This window comes from Gymnoscopelus braueri (genome assembly GCF_963280865.1).
Source record: "Gymnoscopelus braueri genome assembly, chromosome: 11".
In the NCBI taxonomy this organism is placed as follows: domain Eukaryota; kingdom Metazoa; phylum Chordata; class Actinopteri; order Myctophiformes; family Myctophidae; genus Gymnoscopelus; species Gymnoscopelus braueri.
Genome location: NC_137613.1, coordinates 7,132,264 through 7,153,339, shown reverse-complemented (window position 1 = coordinate 7,153,339; position 21,076 = coordinate 7,132,264). Strand labels below are relative to the sequence as shown.

The 21,076-nt window shown below is 41.6% G+C and overlaps 2 protein-coding genes across 5 annotated transcripts in view; both read left to right on the top strand.

Annotated features, from left to right (window-relative positions):
• LOC308095153 (uncharacterized protein) overlaps positions 1-12,914 on the top strand; it is a 60,713-nt gene extending 47,799 nt beyond the window's left edge. For 3 of the 4 annotated variants that reach the window (XM_080442098.1, XM_080442097.1, XM_080442100.1), the window contains 14 exons: positions 143-1,042; positions 1,571-1,695; positions 1,793-1,891; positions 2,323-2,380; positions 2,749-2,841; positions 3,906-4,316; positions 4,497-4,571; positions 6,018-6,163; positions 7,898-8,017; positions 8,627-8,684; positions 8,837-8,902; positions 9,003-9,083; positions 9,181-9,318; positions 10,081-12,914. In XM_080442098.1, coding sequence (XP_080298224.1) covers positions 143-1,042; positions 1,571-1,695; positions 1,793-1,891; positions 2,323-2,380; positions 2,749-2,841; positions 3,906-4,316; positions 4,497-4,571; positions 6,018-6,163; positions 7,898-8,017; positions 8,627-8,684; positions 8,837-8,902; positions 9,003-9,083; positions 9,181-9,318; positions 10,081-11,471 — 3,761 coding nt within the window. In that variant the 3' untranslated portion in view covers positions 11,472-12,914. The remainder of the gene's footprint in view (positions 1-142; positions 1,043-1,570; positions 1,696-1,792; positions 1,892-2,322; positions 2,381-2,748; positions 2,842-3,905; positions 4,317-4,496; positions 4,572-6,017; positions 6,164-7,897; positions 8,018-8,626; positions 8,685-8,836; positions 8,903-9,002; positions 9,084-9,180; positions 9,319-10,080) is intronic. The other variant, XM_080442099.1, reaches the window with a different exon arrangement.
• A 5,146-nt stretch (positions 12,915-18,060) lies between these two features.
• Positions 18,061-20,501, top strand: LOC308094984 (fish-egg lectin-like). Its single transcript, XM_080441820.1, has 5 exons — positions 18,061-18,151; positions 18,264-18,500; positions 18,652-18,857; positions 19,484-19,608; positions 20,312-20,501. The coding sequence occupies exons 1-5, from the start codon at positions 18,097-18,099 to the stop codon at positions 20,451-20,453; spliced, it is 765 nt and encodes a 254-aa protein (XP_080297946.1). The 5' UTR covers positions 18,061-18,096; the 3' UTR covers positions 20,454-20,501.
• The last annotated feature ends 575 nt before the right edge of the window (positions 20,502-21,076 follow it).

Below are 21,076 nucleotides of genomic sequence, written 5' to 3'. Positions count from 1 at the left end.
CGCACTCCACAGCCCATCGCAGTCTCTAGAAGTGACAAACAAGACATGAAGCTAATCTGATGAAGCCGGCTTTTAATGTGCCTCTTTTGCTTTTTCGGTCAGTTGCCTGTATCATGTATGTATGCCTTGTGTTGTTTCTCAGGGGGCGCGACTAGCAAGGACGCCATGCCACGGGTCAGGAGAGACCGTGATGCAGAAACGCAGAGCCGTGCCGCCAGAAAAAGGCAGAGGAGTGAACACACCAGGCCAGAGGCGGGGGGGAAACGCAGACGCAGACGATGCCCGAAAGCTACGGCCAAATCCCCTTTGAGAGCAGACGGCACAAGCAAAACCACAGCCAACTCCAAAGCCACAGCACACATCCCTGTTTCAACTCCACCCATGTTCAAATCCACCACAACCATCTCTAAACCCACTACGTCTATGACCACCTCTAAACCAAATACGACTTCAGCCTTCTCTGAATCAATGAAAAGTCTGGACTCTGCCCTCGTAACTGAAGCTGCTTCTGATCCTACGAGCGATTCTGGTGAAGCTGCCACCACCTCCAGCAGCCAGACTGTCACAGAGCCAGAGGCCTGTGATACTGCAGCGCCCCCTACAGACCAAGTCACTGTCACAGAGCCAGAGGCCTGTGATACTACAGCGCCCCCTACAGACCAAGTCACTGTCACAGAGCCAGAGGCCTGTGATACTACAGCTGCCCCTACAGACCAAGTCACTGTCACAGAGCCAGAGGCCTGTGATACTACAGCTGCCCCTACAGACCAAGTCACTGTCACAGAGCCAGAGGCCTGTGATACTGCAGCGCCCCCTACAGACCAAGTCACTGTCACAGAGCCAGAGGCCTGTGATACTACAGCGCCCCCTACAGACCAAGTCACTGTCACAGAGCCAGAGGCCTGTGATACTGCAGCGCCCCCTACAGACCAAGTCGCCTCCAAAACGTCAACCCGTCCTGCATCTACCTGTGAGAGCAGCCCAGTGGAAACATCCGAATCCACCGGGCGATCCGAATCCACAACAAATAGACCAGCAGTGGGTGCGTATAACCTTTTTTATCCTTGGCATCCATATATTGTTCATGTCATTATAGGCAAAATTGTTAATAAATATTAAAAATTGCCCATCTACAAGCCCACAACGCATCACAATGAGAGACTTTGGGCTTAAAGGGATAGTTCACCCCCAAAATTACTTTTTTCCTATCGCTTAGTCACCCCATGGAGACTTGAATTCATGGATATTTTTTAGTTTTTGTCGCATTCCTAAGCCAATTATTTCATCAATGGCAGCGGTTGCGGTAGGAGACACAAAGAGTCTCCTTTGTGTCTCCTACCGGAACCGCTGCCTACTGGTCCGTTGGTTATCAAATTATTAGCCTAGGAATGCGACACAAACAAACAAAATATCCATTCACTCAAGTCTCCATGGGGTGACTAATCGATTGAAAGTTTTTTTTTGGGGTGAACTATCCAATTTAAGTTGTTAAATTGTCACCTGGCAATTTTGTTGCTATACTTGCCTTAGCGTTCCTTTAATCAGACCACTGGCTTGTGAACCTTTCCAGGTGTAAAGTTCATGGTTTCAGTCCAGCATGAGGAAAGGTCTACATGGTTCTGTCTATCGTGCAAGACCAAGCTGTTTTGCTACAGACAACACATGTCTGATCCCACACACGAGTTAAACTACGTGGTGAGTGATGAAATCATCTATATATGCTGCAGTGTTTTAGGAAACTGGTTGGTTTTCTGCATGTTAACTGTATGTTCTTCTGAATGATGCATTTTAGAGGATCATGTGCCCAGAGTTGACCTCAGATCTATCAGAAACGGAGTTCCAGAAGATTGTCACTGACTTGGCCAAGAGAGAGACGGGCAACGTGCCGAAGGTGATTGATATAGCTACATGAATTATTATTATTAATTTGTTTCTACATTTTTTTCAGAAAACTTTAATTTAGAAGGTGATATTGAAACTGGATTGTCAGAATAGTCACTCACATAATGTGCATTGTGGTCATTTAAAGTGAATTGAGTTATAGTTAAATTACTATAACAACTCATTTTTCTGGGGACCCCCTGGAACACGCTCAACCTCTGGGGTTCCCCAGACCCCAAATTGAAAACCACCAACCCTACATCACTCTACTACACAGGCACACACACACACACACACACACACACACACACACACACACACACACACACACACACACACACACACACACACACACACACACACACACACACACGTATAACTTCAGCCAGTATGAATGGGCCATGTTTTTTTTAAATGTGATTGTCTCTTATCTTTGCATAGATTGTGGAAATGAGTTATGAAGAATACGAAGAGATGTCTACTGCAAATACACCAACAGGTAAAACCCTGAGCACTTGCTGTGTACTTTGTCTGCCCAAGAGGACAAACCTTAAAGGCAGGGAAAGCATAACAATGTGGAAAACAGTTATAATTTGGCATTCACTGAAATAATAATTCAGTCTGATAACATACATTTAAAGCATTTTATGTATAATTGTGTGAATACTACATTAGATTTTTGGCATTCAGGCTAGCTATATATAACTCCCTGCTCAGCACATTAGAAGACCATTTAAGAGAAGGGAGCAAAGTATTCTCCTTTGTTTTCCTTTTAGTCTTAGATATCGTTAACTATAATAACCTTGGTCTGCAACGGTGTTTAACACATTGCTGTGCTTTTTGATTATTGTGATCTTTCTCCTTTAGCCCTCCTTTATCCCCTCCTGAGACAGCAGAGAAGGTCACAGGCTTCACCTTCTGCAACTCATCCTCAACATGAACCTTCACATCACCCTGATGGTAAATAAATGTACCAACCATCCTCACTGTTTGTAAAAACATCAGCTGAATTCAGCCTTGAACAAACCAAGACAACAACTTTGTATGCAGGCAAACAGCTAGAAGACCTCTCAGAGGACCTGCGGCCCTAAGGGGTGTAAGCAGGGCCCAAAATGTTACCTTTAAGTAAAATAAATGTCCACTTGTCTAAAAGAATACAAATAAAAATCCCTATGGAAAACTACACATAAATGAAGAATGTAAGATTTGATGGAAATTGTGTAAACAAATTACAGACCAATCATATTACTGTACATGTGAAAGACAATCTAAAATGGCTTTCGCAACCATTATCGAAAAGTAATTCCTTGTGAAACAGAGGCTGGCTGCTTTTCAGCCAATGTGGGGTTCACTGACTGAATCAGCATGAATGCAACACGTTTAGCTCTGGACCAGCTAAGGTATGTGGCACTAAGGTCTTTAAGGAATAGGCTAATGGGTGCAAACTGCAACGCAAGTTTTTTGGTTGTCAGCAGTGTTGATTTTGACAGCAAATTTTGATTTAGTTTTAGTCGTAGTCTTTTGAATACAATTCTGTCTTGTTTTAGTCATATTTTAGGCCCCTGAAATGTTTTACTTTTAGTCAAGTTTTAGTCGACAAAAATCTACTGTTGATTTAGTCGCCCAAAAAATACTTTTTGGCAGGCTGATGGCATCGAAATGATTTTCACTTAGCTGCATGCCGAAAATAGCCGATCTACAAGCTCACTGTGAGCTTGTAGATCTGCTATTTTCGGCCTGTGACACGCGCACCCATGATGACTTGTCTTAGTTCTACTGGATCTCTTCTCCACTATAGTCCGTCCCAAACATTTTAGTCTAGTTTTTAAGTCTATATTAAGCCTTAGTTTTAGTCATCGTACCTTCATTTTTATTTAGTTTTCGTAAGTCATAGTTTTAGTCGACGAAATCAACACTAGTTGTCATGTCAGCCCGTATTATCATGTTATCAGTTTCTCCATCTCCATCCGTTTCTGACCATGTTTATTTGCATTCAAACCACGAACCATCACTTCCCTCCATAGGTAATGCAACTCATCAAAGCCCAGATAGTTTGGCCACTGACTCCGAATCCTCACCAATGCACATCTTACCCACTGACACCCAGCCAGAGGGTCCACAGAGCTGTGACGTTAAGCTAGAGAGTTCTGAGGACCCCAGAACACAGCCAGGTTCTCCTCAGGACTCTGTCAAGCAGGAGAACCTTCAGGATTCCAAGGAATGGCAGCAGACTCCTCAGTACTCTGGTACAAGTCAGAAAGCACCTCTGGACCCTGGAATTCAACCACAGGACCCAGAACCGATGGAGGGAAGAAGCATCAAACTAGAGGAAACACAGAAGTCACTGGAACATCCAGATAGACGGCCGTTCTTGGACCCAGACAGTGGACACCAGCAGCCTGTGGTGCAACCGCTGCACCGAAGCCATTCATCAGGTATGTGTGGATTGAGTCATTGCCAGTGGTGGGAAAAGTAGTGAAACGTCTATAGTCCTTGGAAAACCATAAACCATAAACCCACGTAGGCCTACATCTAAATTAGTTGCCATATTTGTTATTGTTTTCTCCCCTGTGGGACTAACAAAGATCTCCCTGTCCCTTGCCTGTCACTTAAAGGGGAAAGGATTGCCAGCCGTGTGTCCTGTTACCTTGATGTGAAGCTGTCAAAAGCTGAGAGAACGCAAGTCGTAGGTGAGTGTATGTTTGCCCTTATGCACATTATGCACAAATGAAACATCCTTTGTTGTGTTGAGATTTGGTTGCAGGGATGTCAAAAAGGATTTGCAAGTATAAACAAGTCCAAGGGCCTTATCTTCCATCCTGCACTATCCCTCGGCACTAGCTGCTACCCGTTAATTACGCACAAGGCAGCTGGCGCTGTCCTAGTGTTGATTTCGTCGACTAAAACGATGACAAAAAATGTTCGTCGACTACCTTTTTTCACAGACGAAAACTAAATAAAAACTAAATAAAAACTAAGCTATGATGACTAAAACTAAGACTAAATATATTGACAATTTCATCAACAAATAAAAACTAGACTAAAATGTTAGTGAGGGATCTAGTGGAGAAGAGATCCAGTAGAACTAAAAGACAAGTCATTTTATGCTTGGTTGCGCTCGGGTGTTGCGCTCTGAAAATAGCAGATCTACAAGCCCACAACGTGATGCGACTGCGAACGCTGCGACGCGTTGTGGGCTTGTAGATCAGCTATTTTCAGCATGCAACTAAATGTAAAATCAGCCATAACGACGCCATCAAGGCACCGCCAAAATACATTTTAGTCGACTAAATCAACTGTAGTTTTAGTCGACTATATCTTATGATATTTATTCGACTAAAACTAGACAAAAACTAAAACATTTCAGATGACTAAAATATGACTAAAACTAAATGGAATTTTATTCAAAAGACTATGACTAAAACTAAATCAAAATTTGCTGTTAAAATCAACACTGCGCTGTCCCCAAACGGTATTCTGTGTATGAAATAGAATTGTATTCCAATGCAATGTCGCTCTTCCATGGGCAGAGAGGGAGAGAGCGTAAGATCACATCGGGGATAATGGCTTGCCTTCTCATAAAGGCAATGGCATCTGGCACATGATTGTTTTTTATGAATGTAACGCCCAAACCACACCTATGCATAATGTAACGGGTAGCGCAGGTGTTTTAGGGATAAGGCTGGTGTCGGAAGATAGCAACTTGGCCACGGAAACGCCCCTTTGCACCATGCTAAATCCCCAAATAGTGGGTACGGTGTCTTGGGCGCAAAATAGGGCCCCAGGTATTTTAGCCTCAAGTATCAATTATGTATTGCATCACAAGTCTCATCAAGTAAGTCCCAAGTCAATGAGCCAAAGTCAAGTGTTTTTTTTTTACCCTGTCAATCAAGTCACACACCCACAAGTGAATTAAAGTCTTCATTCAAGTCATCATAAAGGCTGATGTCAATGTTAATGTATTGTGAAACTGGCTTAGGCAATTGTTGATTATATATAAAAGATCCTGTTTCCATGCCAGTATGAAACATTACCAATAGATTAACGGCTTTCAATGCAAGGGAGAAAGGGTCTTTAGTCACTTAAGACTAGAGTCCTTACCTCAAACTCTGTGTGTGTGTGTGTGCATACACAAGGTCTGTGGTCGGTGTTGGAGTGCCAGTGTGAAGACCTATTGGAGAGACTGGTCCCATTCTACTTGTGTCGTAGCTGTAGATGTGTTGTCCAACAACAACACATCTGTTCACACATCATCAACACCGATCACCAGCACAAGTACATGGTCAGTGTCCTCTCTGGTACTTCTCACATATGACCATTTTTACTACAGTAACACATTTTTAGCTGACCTTATATTAGAAGAAAGCCTATGCACCTGCTTGGTGTAATATTTGGTTTTAATGTATATATTTTAAACCTTTTTATTTTATTATATTTATGTGTACCTTGTTGTTGTCTATGTCATGTCTGTATAACCATTGTTGTAAATGTTCCTTTTGTACACAGGGCGCCATTGAAAAAGAGACCCTGGTCTCAATGGATTTCCCTGAAATAAACGTTTCAATCAATCAATCAGTATGTCTTGATAACCGTTAACAGAACTTGCCCTAAACAGCACTTTTCTAAACTTTCACTGACCCACGACCTTTCAGAAGCTATATCTACTACCATGTCAGGCCTGACCACAGACAGGTTCACATCCTCTCCTGTCGGTGAAGAGCAACTAGCAGTTAGGGGCCCCGTCACAGTTTCCTGCTTACAGTCTCCTACTTATATACAGGTGTTTCCTGCTTACAGTCTCCTACTTATATACAGGTGTTTCCTGCTTTGATAAAAGATGTCTGCAGTCAGATATGTGTTTGTTGTGGTTCTCAGCCTTTTCTGGTTCATGGCCGAGGAACTCAAAATCTTGAAAGCATTCGCGGCCTGGACTCCTTATTTGAGCATGCCAAACACGCGACTCTACACATGGGCATAAAAGGGACACAGACAGACAGACAGACAGACAAATAAATACCCATATATGGGCATAAAAGGGACACCGGTAGACAGACGGGTACGACAGGTATTGAATAACCGGGTGGGACATGCATTTAGTGCTGTCAAACAGGTCTAATGAAGCTATTTATATTTTTAATATGCAAATAATGTGCATACTTGTATTCAATATGGGGGTCCCTGCTTTGTCTATCTCTCATCTAAGGGGGTGCTTAGCCTGACAAAATGTTCCAAGACCCCTGTTTATTTCACCTTTTATAATGCTTTGCAACTTTGTCTGTGATTCAAGTCTCTTGTCTTGGTCATGTCTAAACTCACCAAGAGGTTGGTTAAATATATTTACATAACATTGTCAGAAAAAGAAAATCTAGGGGGCACGGTGGCACAGTCGGTAGCACTGTTGCCTCACAGCTAGAAGGTCCTGGGTTCGATTCCCGCCGGGGAGGCTGTGAGCGCTGGGGGCGTGTCTTCTCCTCTGCGTCATCAGCTCCCATACCCTAGGTGGGGTTGGCGAAATGGCCTACTCTGTGTGGAGTTTGCATGTTCTCCCTGTGTCTCCCAGGCTAGTTAATACCCTCACAAAAACATGTAGTAATCCTGGTCGCTATACTGCCTCCCCCTGGTCAGCCGGGGCGCCTGATGGAGGGGAAAGGAACTGGTTGGAATAACGTGTTCCTTCCACGCGCTACGTCCTACCGGAGAAACTCCCCCCTGTCAGGTGATAAGAAGGTCAGTTGGCTCTCATACATTGAAGGAGGCATGAGCTCGGCCCTGGGCTCCTTAGGGTGGTGGGGGGAGTGTAGCGCCCAGGATCACTTAGATAATTGGCACCGGGTGAAAAACAAAAGGGTTACAAAATCGTGGGATAAAAATGTTAAGAAAATCTTAAAATGTATTCATTATTATGCAAATTAACGAACAAGGCGATAAGCATATTGGAATATTTGTTTTATTATTCAAATAATGCAGTGGCTGTGTTGCTACAGTCTGAAATGTCTGCTGTTATGTTTGTGTTTAGTGGGAGACGCACCCCGGTTTAATGTCTGGAATCAGGGATCAGTTGGATGGGAAACAGAAGATGGATGGCTTTCAAATGGCCGTCAACATGGTCGCCAAACTGGAACAATGGGATGCTGAGGTAACCAGTCTGATTGATTAACCACGAAGTTAATCTCTGCTGTGGGTTCTCCGTTGTGCTACAGGTGGTGGTGAAACTGTAATAGAGCTATACAGATTCAAATGGCAAAAATGCCACCTGAGATTTAAAATGTCCCTGAAATCAGAAGAGAGGCAAACATTTTTGTTTTTTTCTAAATTTCACACAGAACCAGGAGATAACGCGATCCAAAGATTTACTGCTCCATTCACTTCCTGGTTAAAATATTAGGGAAATATTCGGACTCTCTGCTCCTGTGTTTTTATGTGTATTTTTGAGCGAAACATGCTATTTTCAACTGGGTATAACAAGCGAACGGGAATCGCGATGACATTTTTTTTTTCACGGAAGCATAGTGAAACCCTCCGTGATTAGCAACCATCAGGGGATCGATTATACTGGAGTTAAATATTCTGTGACTATTTGAAAAGGTAAGAAAATGGTGAAATCCTGGCACTCTGGGCCTTTTTTTTTTTTTTTTTTGGGCAGTGAATGAGTTAGTAAACATTGTCATAAATACAACTATATATGATACTATATGCTTTAATATTTTTGTTTGACTTACCTATTGTAATGTTTTCTCTTGTAAAGGTTAGAGTGCTTGACAAGAACTCATATCATCGAGTCCGAGTGGCTCCTTTCAGTGAAGGTACAGAAGTTCTTCATCTGTTTTTGTGTCCTCAGCCACTTTCTTTCTTCTTTTTTTCTAATGAACCATATCGGTGTCATTACATCTATTGTCTATTCACAACTATGGTCCTTGAATGTGTGTAACTGTAGTGGATTGATTGTTGTCTGCAGGCATCCACATACTGGAGGACATCTTGAAACAGCAGAATCTGACCTCCTCCTGTCCACAACCACCAGGTGAGAACCTCTCCCATCTAACAGACAAGCTTTATCTTCCACTAAAACAATGTTAGAATGAGATGGACAACATGTCGTCGTTCTGCCTTCTGTTGAACAGACCAGCAGAGTTCACAAGACCCTCCTCACACAGAGGAGTTATCCAGGCCACCAGAGGCAGACAAGAGCAGAGATGAAGAAGGTATACAAGGACCAAACATCACACACAAAATACAGATACATATATGTCCCAGCTAGTGACAGTGTTCATAATCTTATTATCATTGTTTCCAATTCAGACGTGACGGACAACAAAGAAAACGTACGCTTGACAAAGAGTTTGATTGAGACTATTCCGATCAATTTGTCCATAGTGAAGACTGAGCCGGTCCCAGAGCCTCTCTCAACCCTGAACGCTCACGACTCAAACATAACAGGTGTGTGAGGTCAACATTACTCATTACAGTGTTGGGCAAGTTACTTTAAAATAGTAACTTAGTAGTTCAGATTGGACCCCTGATAGCAGACTCCAGCTTGGGCGTGGTCTATTCAACACATTCAATCCGGGAACGCATCTGTGTCATTTTAGATTTCTTTGGCTATTAAAAAATAGCAGATATACAAGCTCATAGAATGCCGTGCTATGGACCCGAATGGAAACAAGACCACAAGGACTTTTTTGGACTGACTTTTTTGGACGGACCTTTTAGACAAACTATTATGAATGTAATTGTGCTGTTTACATTTTTTGCCTAATAAAATATTCAATCAATCAATCAATCAATCTATGAGCTTGTAGATCTGCTATTTTCGAAAGTAAATTGATTTTCTTTTACAGATCTTTGAATATATATATATATTTTTTTTTACCGAGTGCCGTGCTATGAGCTTGTATATCTGCTACTTTTGAAAATCTTTAAAATGTGTGCAAATCTTTGAATATATATATATTTTTTAACATTTGTAACTTAAATCTTTGCTTCTGGGGGGGTCCCTGGAACAAAACTTTTTTTTGGTATTTATACAGTGGCAGAAATTTGTAACAGATCATGTAAATGTCCTCTGCATTCGTAGCTGTATCGAATGAATGTCTGACATGCTTGTGAATTACATTTTGTCTCTGGGTGTGAGACAGTCTGGTATGTACTGTAACTTATATGTATCCTAATATATTTGTCCCCCTTCCCCCCTCCCTCCAGAAATGGCAAAAGCAGTTAAACGTGGTTTGGATGACGTGACATCGAATGGAGATTCAGAGACGGTCAAACGGAGAAGAATTTCAACGTCTCCCGATGGCAGTGGCACGTGTGATGGCCGCTCAGGTCCTTATTTGAACGTCTCATCGACTGCCAGTCCGTGTCCCTCTCTCCTAAACCAAGTGAAAGTAGAACCCAGTGAGTGTTCCACTCCCCTAAAACAAGTGGACACAGTGAAAGTAGAACCCAGTCCGTGTCCCTCTCCCCAACACCAAGTGACCAGAGTGAAAGTAAAACCCACACTAGTTTCTCAAGTGCTGCACTGTGAGCCCTCACAGATGCAGCCTGAGACAGAATTAGAGCTGAACCTTGAAGCCTCAGCTGTATCTACTGAGCCGTCAACCACTTCTTGGTTCACAGGTTCTTCACTGGCCGAACGTGAGTCACAGCCTGACCTTCACGCCACCCTGTCTGGTGCCGAACAAGCCCAAGAACCGCCCTCTAGTGAACCGATAACACCCATCTCATCGACTGCCAGTCAGTGTCCCACTCCCCTAAACCAAGTGGACCCAGTGAAAGTAGAAAGCAGTCAGTGTCCCTCTCCCCTAAACCAAGTGAAAGTAGAACTCAACCAGTGTCTCTCTCCCCTAAACCAAGTGAAAGTAGAAACCAGTCAGTGTCCCTCTCCCCAACACCAAGTGGCCATATTGAAAGTAGAACCCACACTAGTTTCTCATGTGCCGCACTGTGAGCCCTCACAAATGCAGCGTGAGACAGAATTAGAGCTGAACCTTCCCACAAATCCGGCCTCAGCTGTATCTACTGAGCCGTCAACCACTCCTTGGTTCACAGGTTCTTCCCTGGCCCAACGTGAGTCACCTGACCTTCACGCCACCCTGTCTGGTGCCGAACAACCCCAAGAACTGCCCTCTAGTGAACCGATAACAACACCCATCGACATGGACAAGTTTAGACAATTAATATCTTTGGTGCGAGCCAAGCAATTAGAGAGGGCTATCTATCCCGCTAGCCAGCAACGTTCCGATTCCGGCATCAACCGGCTCACCTTATCGTCGGTGAGCCCCTGTAACCCCCTGACAGCTGCAGGCCATTATGGCACCCCAGTTGATCCTTACGGTCAAGTCACCCAGAACTCTTATTTCACACGCGGATGTTCGTCCGGAACTGGGCCTGCGGGTATTCACCAAGCTCCAGACCAGCACTCTGTGTTCTCAGAGAATGTAAACTACACGGATGGCTCTACTGGAGGATTGAACCCAAACCAGACCCCCCTCCCTCAGCAGGGGACGGGACAGGATGTGATTCCTGTAACAGAATTGACTGTTCACCAGCCACAGTCTAATCATGCCCTGCTGTATAGTAACCTTCTGTAGTTCACTTTACTCTCCTCTCGTCTCAACATTTGGTACTTTATTCCACTTCCTCTGAACCTAACCTCTGTAGAACTTTAGATACTGTATAATGTCAGCCTCAGTGTCCACATTCGGACACATTTTTTCTGTCTCCTCGCCTCCCGTCCTCCAGCCGTGAGTGACCCCGGAAATCGATTGCATCATCACGAGTCGTAATTTAGCTTTTCAAAGGAGCCAGGAGAGAGGAGGCTCTGCAATGGCTCTTAATGTGTTATTGGAGTGGTAATGGAGTACGGACATGTTGTTTTAATCCATTAAGACAGGGAATTCATCTGTGTCACTATAGATTTATTTGGCTATTAAAAAATAGCAGATCTATCAGCTGCGCTATGAGCTTGTAAATCAGATTTATTTTTAAAGAATCGTGAACATTTGTGTGAATCTTCGAATATATATTTTTTTAAATATATATATTTTTTAAAGCGAACTCCAATATTTGCTTCTGGGGGGGTCCCTGGAACAAGATATTTTGAGATGGGGTGCACGGCCAAATACATATAATTTTGGGGGTCCTTGACATGGAAAAGTTGGAGCACCACTGATATAGCAACATACTGTTAGGATTTAGAAAACATTAAAGATGTTCGCTTTAAAAATATGTATATTTTCAAAGATTAGCACACATGTTCACGATTTTTCCAAAAATAGCAGATCTACAAGCTCGGCACTCGGTGCCGCGCTATGAGCTTGTAGATCTGCTATTTTTGGAATAGCCAAAGAAATCTTAAAATGACACGGATGCGTTCCCCGGATTGAATGGGTTGAGCAACGACCCACTTGCTGGTTATGTTTGGGGTCATGTCCTGTTATTGTGTTTGTGTTACACTAATGTGTTTTAATGTGTGGTTTACATTGAGGACATGTTACATTGAGGACGTGTTACATTGAGGAAGTGTTACATTGAGGAAGTGTTACATTGAGGAAGTGTTACATTGAGGACGTGTTACATTGAGGACGTGTTACATAGAGGAAGTGTTACATAGAGGAAGTGTTACATTGAGGAAGTGTTACATTGAGGAAGTGTTACATTGAGGAAGTGTTACATAGAGGAAGTGTTACATAGGGGAAGTGTTACATTGGGGAAGTGTTACATTGAGGAAGTGTTACATAGAGGAAGTGTTACATAGAGGAAGTGTTACATTGAGGAAGCTGAAAAGCAGGGTTGAAATCAAGGGTATTATTTGTTTATTTTTCACATAGGGACATAACTACTTTGTTTTATGTTATACTGAGCCTGAGTTACTGAGTTATTATCACAGCATATGTGAATGTATTATGTTTAATATTGTGTATACTTTTTATACTTTATATCTCAGAACTACTTTATTTTTTATATATTTCTTTGTATTTTCATACCTTTTTTTCCTTAATAAAAATGGGCGCTACGCGTGACTATTGCTGGTATTCAGGCAGTACTACTCTAGTTTGATGAGTGTGTGTGCTGGTGTTCACATTGTAGAAAAACTAACTTTTTGTGTTTTTTCTTTTTTTGTAAATGTACACCCTGCTTGATCAGTGTCACACAAAAGCATCAAAAGTAAGAGATCTACTTGTAGATCTGCTACTTTTGACACTTTGAATCCTGAAAAGTAACAGTTTTGGACATAAACGATATTTGATGAGTGTGTGTGCTGGTACTCAGGGCAACAGGATTATGGGTCTGAATTTTGACATTGAAGTTTTTGAATATTTTTTATATTCAATTCATTAATTGTCCCTTTTTAAATTAAATGTTATATTTGGCTTGTGTGAGGAAAATTATGAGGGGTCCTTAGGTCTTCAACTAAGATGGATTGGTAGAATGAAGCACTCTCAAACTTGAAGTAAGTTATACTGTATCAGAAAAGGGTTTATTACAGCAAGTTAGCAAGCTTCAGCGTTACAGCAAACAATGTTGACGCGCTAATCTTCTCCCTAGCTCCAAACCATATATATCTTTTGTCATCCCCACCTCCTCCTCTCATTAGTTATTTTCCATTATCTCATTCTCACTGTCTCTAATTATGATTGAGTTATTATTGCCAATGTTCGTTCTCCTCTGTTGTCCCAGAGGGTCACAGAGGAGAACACAACATGTTATTGCCAGGCTCTTTCCCGTACTGTTCCCGAGGTCACCATAACTTCTCCTAATTGTTAAATCAATACTCTTATTTCTGTGCCCCCTCCCATGTGCTTTCTCCTCACTCTTCCTATGGCAGGGGGTTAGTAGGGCAGGGTGCTCGCTGGCTGCTCCTAACGGCCTTGGCTCTTTATGTTACCACAGTTACCACAATTATGTTTCCCCAGTGTCTCTAACTCTGGGCATACGCTATCATTAGGAATGTTTTGCTGTTTTACACCCTAAACCATCTCTTCTTAATTAATACAATTTGGTGTTCCAAACTTAATGTCCCCATCTCTCCATTTCTTCAATTCTTCCAGTACCTTCCATTTCTTCCTTTACCTTCTATAAGGCCCGGGCAACTGTGCTTGTGTTTGCCCCCACACTTGCCATGCTTTAGTCCAAGGCAAACTACCGTTTCATATCAAAGTAATTGTAACAGAAGATTTTTTTCACCATACATTATTTCTATGATGTGTCCAAAACGCCTTACTAAAAGTCCTAAGAAATCCTAGTTGTGAAATGTTTAATTGGCATCAATCCAAGACGTCCACCAATTATAGTCAAAAAGCCATACATTGCCATACAGCCTGTACTTCTGTTATATTGATTCAGAAATGGGTAAAATGATTAGAAAAAAATATATATATCAACTCAATATGTATTTGGAGTTACCAATACTTTTGCACTTTTACTCAAGTAGGCCTATACATGATGTGAACATGCGCGGTACATCATTATCAGACTGAATTTATCCTTCAACTTCTAGTTTATGCCCCAAAATGACTGGATATACAGGTTTGTAGCAATTTGTATCATTTGTAGAAATATTAGAGGGGGTCTTCAACAGGGGGTCCGGGACCCCTAGGGGATCCTCAGAGCTACTATAGGGGGTCCGCCAAATCTTTGTGTGATAGGATGTTTTTTTTACGTTAACCACTTGAACCCTATAGCATCCCTATTCTCAGGGGAACATTAGCCGAAAATAGCCGATCTACAAGCTCACAATGCCTCGCACTGCAAGGCGTTGTGAGCTTGTAGATCGGCTATTTTCGGCCAAGAGGTTTGGTGTAGGGGGGAAAGGAGCAAATCAAGTACTAAGTAGCCTATTGGAGGTTTAAGTGGTTAAATGTCTGAAATTAACAAAACAAAATCATTTACACAACACTGATGACAGTCTATGAAGCTATCTATGAAATCTATGAAAATGTTTAATCTGCAGCACAATTTTATACAATATGTAGTGGGGGTCCCTGCTTCATCTTTCTCTCAGCTAAGGGGTCCCTGCTTCATCTCTCTCAGCTAAGGGGGTCTCTGCTTCATCTCTCTCTCAGCTAAGGGGTCCCTGCTTCATCTCTCTCTCTCAGCTAAGGGTTCCCTGCTTCATCTCTCTCTCAGCTAAGGGGGTCTCTGCTTCATCTTTCTCTCAGTTAAGGGCCGGGCTCCCTGCTTCATCTCTCTCTCAGCTAAGGGGTCCTTGGCCTGAAAAACGTTGAAGACCCCTGCTTTAGACCATTTCCCCCATTTTTTTTTTTTTTTAACAGTTTCAACAAAAAATGTTACATCGAGGTGCCCAGATGTCCTGTTACCATAATACAGACAGACAGACAGACAGACAGACACAGAGATGACATTAACTGTACTGTACTTCATTCAAACACAGCAAGTGACAAGCCTACTTCAAAGTAAAGTCAGAGAAATAAGTACTCAGTAAAGTACAGATACTTGAAAAAAGTACTTCGTTACAGTAACGAAGTACTTGTACTCCGTTACTTCCCATCTCTGACAACAAGATACCAAAGTTTATTATGTCTCTTTGCCAGAGAGCAATAACCCACCTCATCATACAATACACATAGCTATCAGCAGTAATAAACCTGAGAACAAAAATTATTCAAAACAACATGCAGCAATTTAGGTGTTACAGGAGCTCTCATGAAAAGATTAACAACAAGATACCAAAGTATATTATGTAATAAACTGCCACCTCATCATACAATACACATAGTTATCAGCAGTAATAAACCTGAGAACAAAATGACTCAAAACAACATGCAGCATTTATTCGAGTAGCTTATGTCTGACCAAGTGTGCTTTTGATTCTGTTTGTGAAGATCTTTCCAAGACATTGGGGCATTAAAATAAAAGCCTGTATTTGTCAAATTCAGATGATGGGGTCCAAAGTTCCAATCCAACATCATTGCAAGGTTATAAGGTAACTTTAGGTAGGTAGGTACTTTATTCATCCCGAGGGGGACTTACAGTAAGGTGTTACAGGACCTCTCATGAAAAGATTTACAACAACTACGGTACAGAAATATGTAAATCTTTCCCCCTGAGATACAGGATGTCATGAGGAAAACTTGAGAGAAAATCTGTTTCCATTATAGGACAGGTTGCAAATAACTTTATACATCCCTATTCTGGGTGGAACGTTTGCCAAAAATAGCAGATCTACAAGCTCACAACACATCCCAACTCGATGCGTTGTGAGCTTGTAGATCTGCTATTTTTGGTAAACAGATTTTATGTAGATAGAAAAAGAAAGCACCAAGTACAGTGCAACTGAGGTCTATTTTACAACCTACGGTTAAACTGAAGAGATATTGATGAATTTCAAAGTATTCTGCAGCACCGTGTGGGACGTTTGGGTGGACGACGTCCACCCACACACGTGGCGGCACCCACTTTGAGAAGCCCTGCCTTAGAGTGGGAATCCTTGTAATGGTGGTGGTTTTAGTGCTCTGCTCAAGGGTTCAATGTTGTTGGGTATCATACATCTAATAGCCTACCAAACTACAGTATACAGTTACACATCACCAGATCCTCCTGTCATTGCTCTTACCCTTTAATTGATAGAAATACATTACCTCTAATTACCTTCCAAAGTTTGCAGGATTGGTCAGTTTTGAAGAAACATGCCTCAAATCATGAACCCAGCGTGCAATTTCCTTAAACTTTTGCAAGAAATGACACCTAAAAAAAATCAAATCAGCCTCATGGTGGCGCTATAACAGGCCGATTCGCGTTTTTCACATCTGCCACAACTGCCATTTTTGTTGTTGTTTTTGCAAATGTTTTCCAAACATCACATAAATCGGTACACATTATCTCTATAGTCATGTGATCAACGCGAATCTGTCCGATTGTCCATCCTGATTGGCTAAGATTGGCATCTAAAGTTTGCAGGAGTGGCTCGTTTTGAAAAAAATGCCTCAAATCATAAACACAGCGTCCGATTGCCGTGAAACTTTGCACGCACATTCCCACTAGACCGAGGAAAAAATGCAACTCTTTTCACATTGTCCTGTTATAGCGCCACCAGGAGGACACTTTTTGTGAAGCAAATCTTTTGATATTACTCCTACAAATTTTGTCCAAACATCACACAAATCGGTACACATTATATCTATAGTCCCCCCCAAGTTGTTTTTATTTGTTGTTTAAGCATGTAAAGCGTTTTTGGGTACAGAAAAGTGCTATATAAATTTGAGATATTATTATTATTATGTCAGTATCATGGTCAGTATAATGTCAGTGTCAGTATCATGGTCAGTATCAGTATCATGGTCAGTATCATGGTCAGTATCATATCAGTATCATGGTCAGTATCATGGTCAGTATCATATCAGTATCATGGTCAGTATCATGGTCAGTATCATGGTCAGTATCAGTATCATGGTCAGTATCATATCAGTATCATGGTATCATGGTCAGTATCATGGTCAGTATCAGTATCATGGTCAGTATCATATCAGTATCATGGTCAGTATCATATCAGTATCATGGTCAGTATCATGGTCAGTATCAGTATCATGGTCAGTATCATGGTCAGTATCATATCAGTATCATGGTCGGTATCATGTCAGTGTCATGGTCACCATGATACTGACCATGATATTGATATGATACTGACCATGACTAACCATGATACTGACCTGATACTGGCATGACCTTGACCTCCAACTTCCCAGTAAATCACTACATTGACGTGTCATCATAGCCTAGGTCACACCAGTCATGTTTCTCCACCCAAAAGACTGTGATGGTGTGCTCGTTAAGCTTGAAGAGGCCAAAGCTCTGCTTTGTCTGACCAACTCTGTGGTGTTACTGAGAGTTGCTGTTGTTGTTCACATGATGTATATTCCTCCTCCAGTACGGCCACTGTCATTTCAATGAGTTTGTATTTGGCTTATCTTTGCTCTTCAGAGATGGGGCTTGGACAAAGTCTGTTCATATACTACGGCCACTAGTTTCTCATATAGTTTCTCAACTTGTGTAAAAAAACATCAGAAAAAATAAATAAACCTCCCCTCTGAAGCTGTTAAAATGGGTGTAACCACTCATATTTCTGTCTGACTAATCTGGATACTGTTTTTTTTTCACTAGACACGTGGTTCAATACCATGATAAATATGACACATCAATCTGGAGGGACAGCAGTTCCAGAGAAGAGAGGCAGAAAGGCAGAGCAACTGAGACATCATGAGAGCTATTGCAGTCTTCTTGTTGGTGCTGGGTCACCTGGCTCTCTGTCAGGGTAAGTCACTGACCTTCAGTCCACTTTTTATCTCCTGTCAACATGCATTTTCAATCTTTGATTTTTGAATACGTTATAAAGGATAATTATCATGATGTTGTACTCCTCCCAGGTTGGAAATGCGCCGAGGGCCCACAGCTGTTCGGGGCATTCCAGGTTGATGCTGGCCTGGGACAAGTGGTTGCTGTAGACAAAGACCATCAAGCCTATTTGTTATTTTTCTCATCCTGGATCAGACTGCCAAATGCCAACCTGACGCATATCTCAGTGGGAGCAGCAGGGCCATGGGGAATTCATGTTTCAGACAACATCTACAAATATGTGGGTGGCAGCTGGGCACAAGTTTCAGGTAACCAAAACATTTTCAGCTTCAGCTTCTTAATTTGTACATCAAACGTCATGCAATAAATTATGGGAGATATGATGTGGTATTTGGACTGTTTGTTGACACCATTGCACCATACTTAATATCTTCATATTTTTTTTATTGTTGCCTTTAGGACTCTTGATACAGGTGGATGCTGGAGGCGATGGTTATGCTATGGGAGTTAACAGAGGCAACGATCCCTATTGTCTTAGGGGTGCTGACACTTTCAATGGTGGCACTGCATCATGGACTGGTCTAGGAGGAAAGTTGAAGTACTTCAGCTGTGGCCCATATGGATGCTGGGGAGTCAACAGTGCAGACCACATCTACTTCAATCTGGTAAGATTGTCAGGTTACAAATAACTAACTAACTAACTAACTAACTAACTAGTTAGAGTAGTTCCGGAGAAGCGGACTGAGTGGCCCTGTCTTTCCCTAAGAGGACTGACCGTGGGTAGCTACTGGGACGTAAGTCGGGGCTTGATCAACCCCGGCTGGGTCACCTGACCTGGGCGAGGGTGTATGTTGTTGCGAGACCCGAAACACCCGATGACCCCAGGCTATACAACACTGATGATACGTCCCAGGCCCATCCATGTGATGTTTTCTTTATAGATACTAACTAACTAACTAAATAGATACATTGAAAAATCGATTATTAGATAAATAGATAAATAGTTAAATAATGATTTATTCCTGTAAAAGTAAGTTTTAAAAAGTAATTTAAAAGAAGAAAGAAAGGTACGATCAACCTTTGTCTTCAACAGTCAGCAGGCTCAGTACACAGGCTTATAAGAGTAAATACTATATAAACATAGCTTCATTATCCAAAGCACTTCACAATGAGCATTACATTCACCCATTCTTACACCAACGGTGGAAGCAACCATGCAAGGTACCAAACTGCTCATTGTTAGGGTCAGTCATCAACGTATTGCTTTGTGTTTTTCTTTTTTAATATGTAGCTCACATCTGCAGCCACCTGCTCATTCGCTGACTGGAAGCTCATTGAAGGATCACTCGCAATGATTGAGGTGGGGAGTGACGGCAAGGCCTTTGGGGTAAACGGGAACGGTCACGTTTATGAAAGGTGAGCCAGAGCAAAATTTACACTTTAAGCCTCCATTGTTTTACCGTTTTTATTTTTCATAATTTGTTTTATATTGCATTTTTATTTTTTGTCTGTTAATTTTGTATTGTAAACCCCTTTGAACTGCACTAACCTTTATGAATAGTAGTTTATAAATACAACTTACTGCAATGTAGAAGCACTCCGTTACAAGTAAAAGTCCGGAATTCAAAATTTACTTGAGTAAAAGTATTGGCAATATTTTGAAAATAGCAGATCTACAAGCTCACAATGCGTTGCGAGCTGTGTAGATCGGCTATTTTCAAATGGCCGAAACGTGATAATAATCTAAATCTACAAAGTAACTAGTAACTAAAGTTTTAAAATAATTGTAGCGGAGTAAAAGTACAATATTTGCCTCTGAGATGTAGTGGAGTAGAAGTAAAAGAACTGAAAATTGGAAATACTCTTGTTAAGTAAAAAAATACCTCTGTACTTGTACAGTACTTGAGTAAATATACTTAGCTACTTTACACCACTGAATCCTAGTAGATAGGTTTGAACATTACGGGCATCAATATAAGCCAAATGCTTTCTGTGGACACGGCCCCTTATAATACATTGGTATTGGTATAGACATTGGCTTCATAGGAAGTGTTACCTCCATGTACCCAATACCATGGTATGTGACTAACATTTATACATCAATATTGTGTCCTAACAGAGTTGGCATTACCAAAGCACTTCCGGATGGGAGCGGTTGGCAGCAGATTCCTGTGTGCTTGACCATGAGACAAGTCTCATATGATCTTGGTACTATTTATGGTGTGTCCCAAGGTGGAGTCGTCATGAAGTGCACTGCATGAGGTGTCAGCTGTGCAGCAGACCTCCAGTTCTCTTCTACTGCCCATCAAATACTTATTGAAAATAAAAAAAAAATTAGACCATCACACTCTGTCATTAGGGATGTGACTTTTTGGGAGGGGTAGGGAATGTTTCTCTCTTCTGTGTTTAATCAAAATCTACAAGTCATTCAATAAACTTCTTTTCATCATCAATAAAAAAAATAAAAACACATTCAAACTCTTTATTTTTGACTACCTCTGCCAAACTTTGGCAGGTAATCCTTGTCCGTCTGGTTCCGCATGGGCGCGCATGTGTGCGTTCACTTACACAGCTGTCACTTAGCTTTGTTTTTTAGCCCGTTGTCTCAGTCACTGCTATAACTACCGTATATCACTTTACACATTTTGTTTATTATTAAGAAGAATATTATATATATATATATATATATATATATTATTATATATAGTATTTATTACTTTATAAAACATAAATTAACCACTTTAGCCCTATTTTATACCTAGACACGCTAACAGCGCAACGCGTTGTGAGCTTGTAGATCTGCTATCATCACAAGGACCCCCAAATTGATATGTATATGGCCGTGGACGCCCATGTCAAAAGATGTAGTGCCAGGACCCCCCAT

Coding starts and splice junctions, on each gene's coding strand:
- LOC308094984 (XM_080441820.1), top strand. CDS start 18,097: ATGAGAGCTATTGCAGTCTTCTTGTTGGTGCTGGGTCACCTGGCTCTC. Junction 18,152..18,263: donor TCACCTGGCTCTCTGTCAGG/GTAAGTCACTGA, acceptor TACTCCTCCCAG/GTTGGAAATGCGCCGAGGGC. Junction 18,858..19,483: donor ACCACATCTACTTCAATCTG/GTAAGATTGTCA, acceptor TTTAATATGTAG/CTCACATCTGCAGCCACCTG.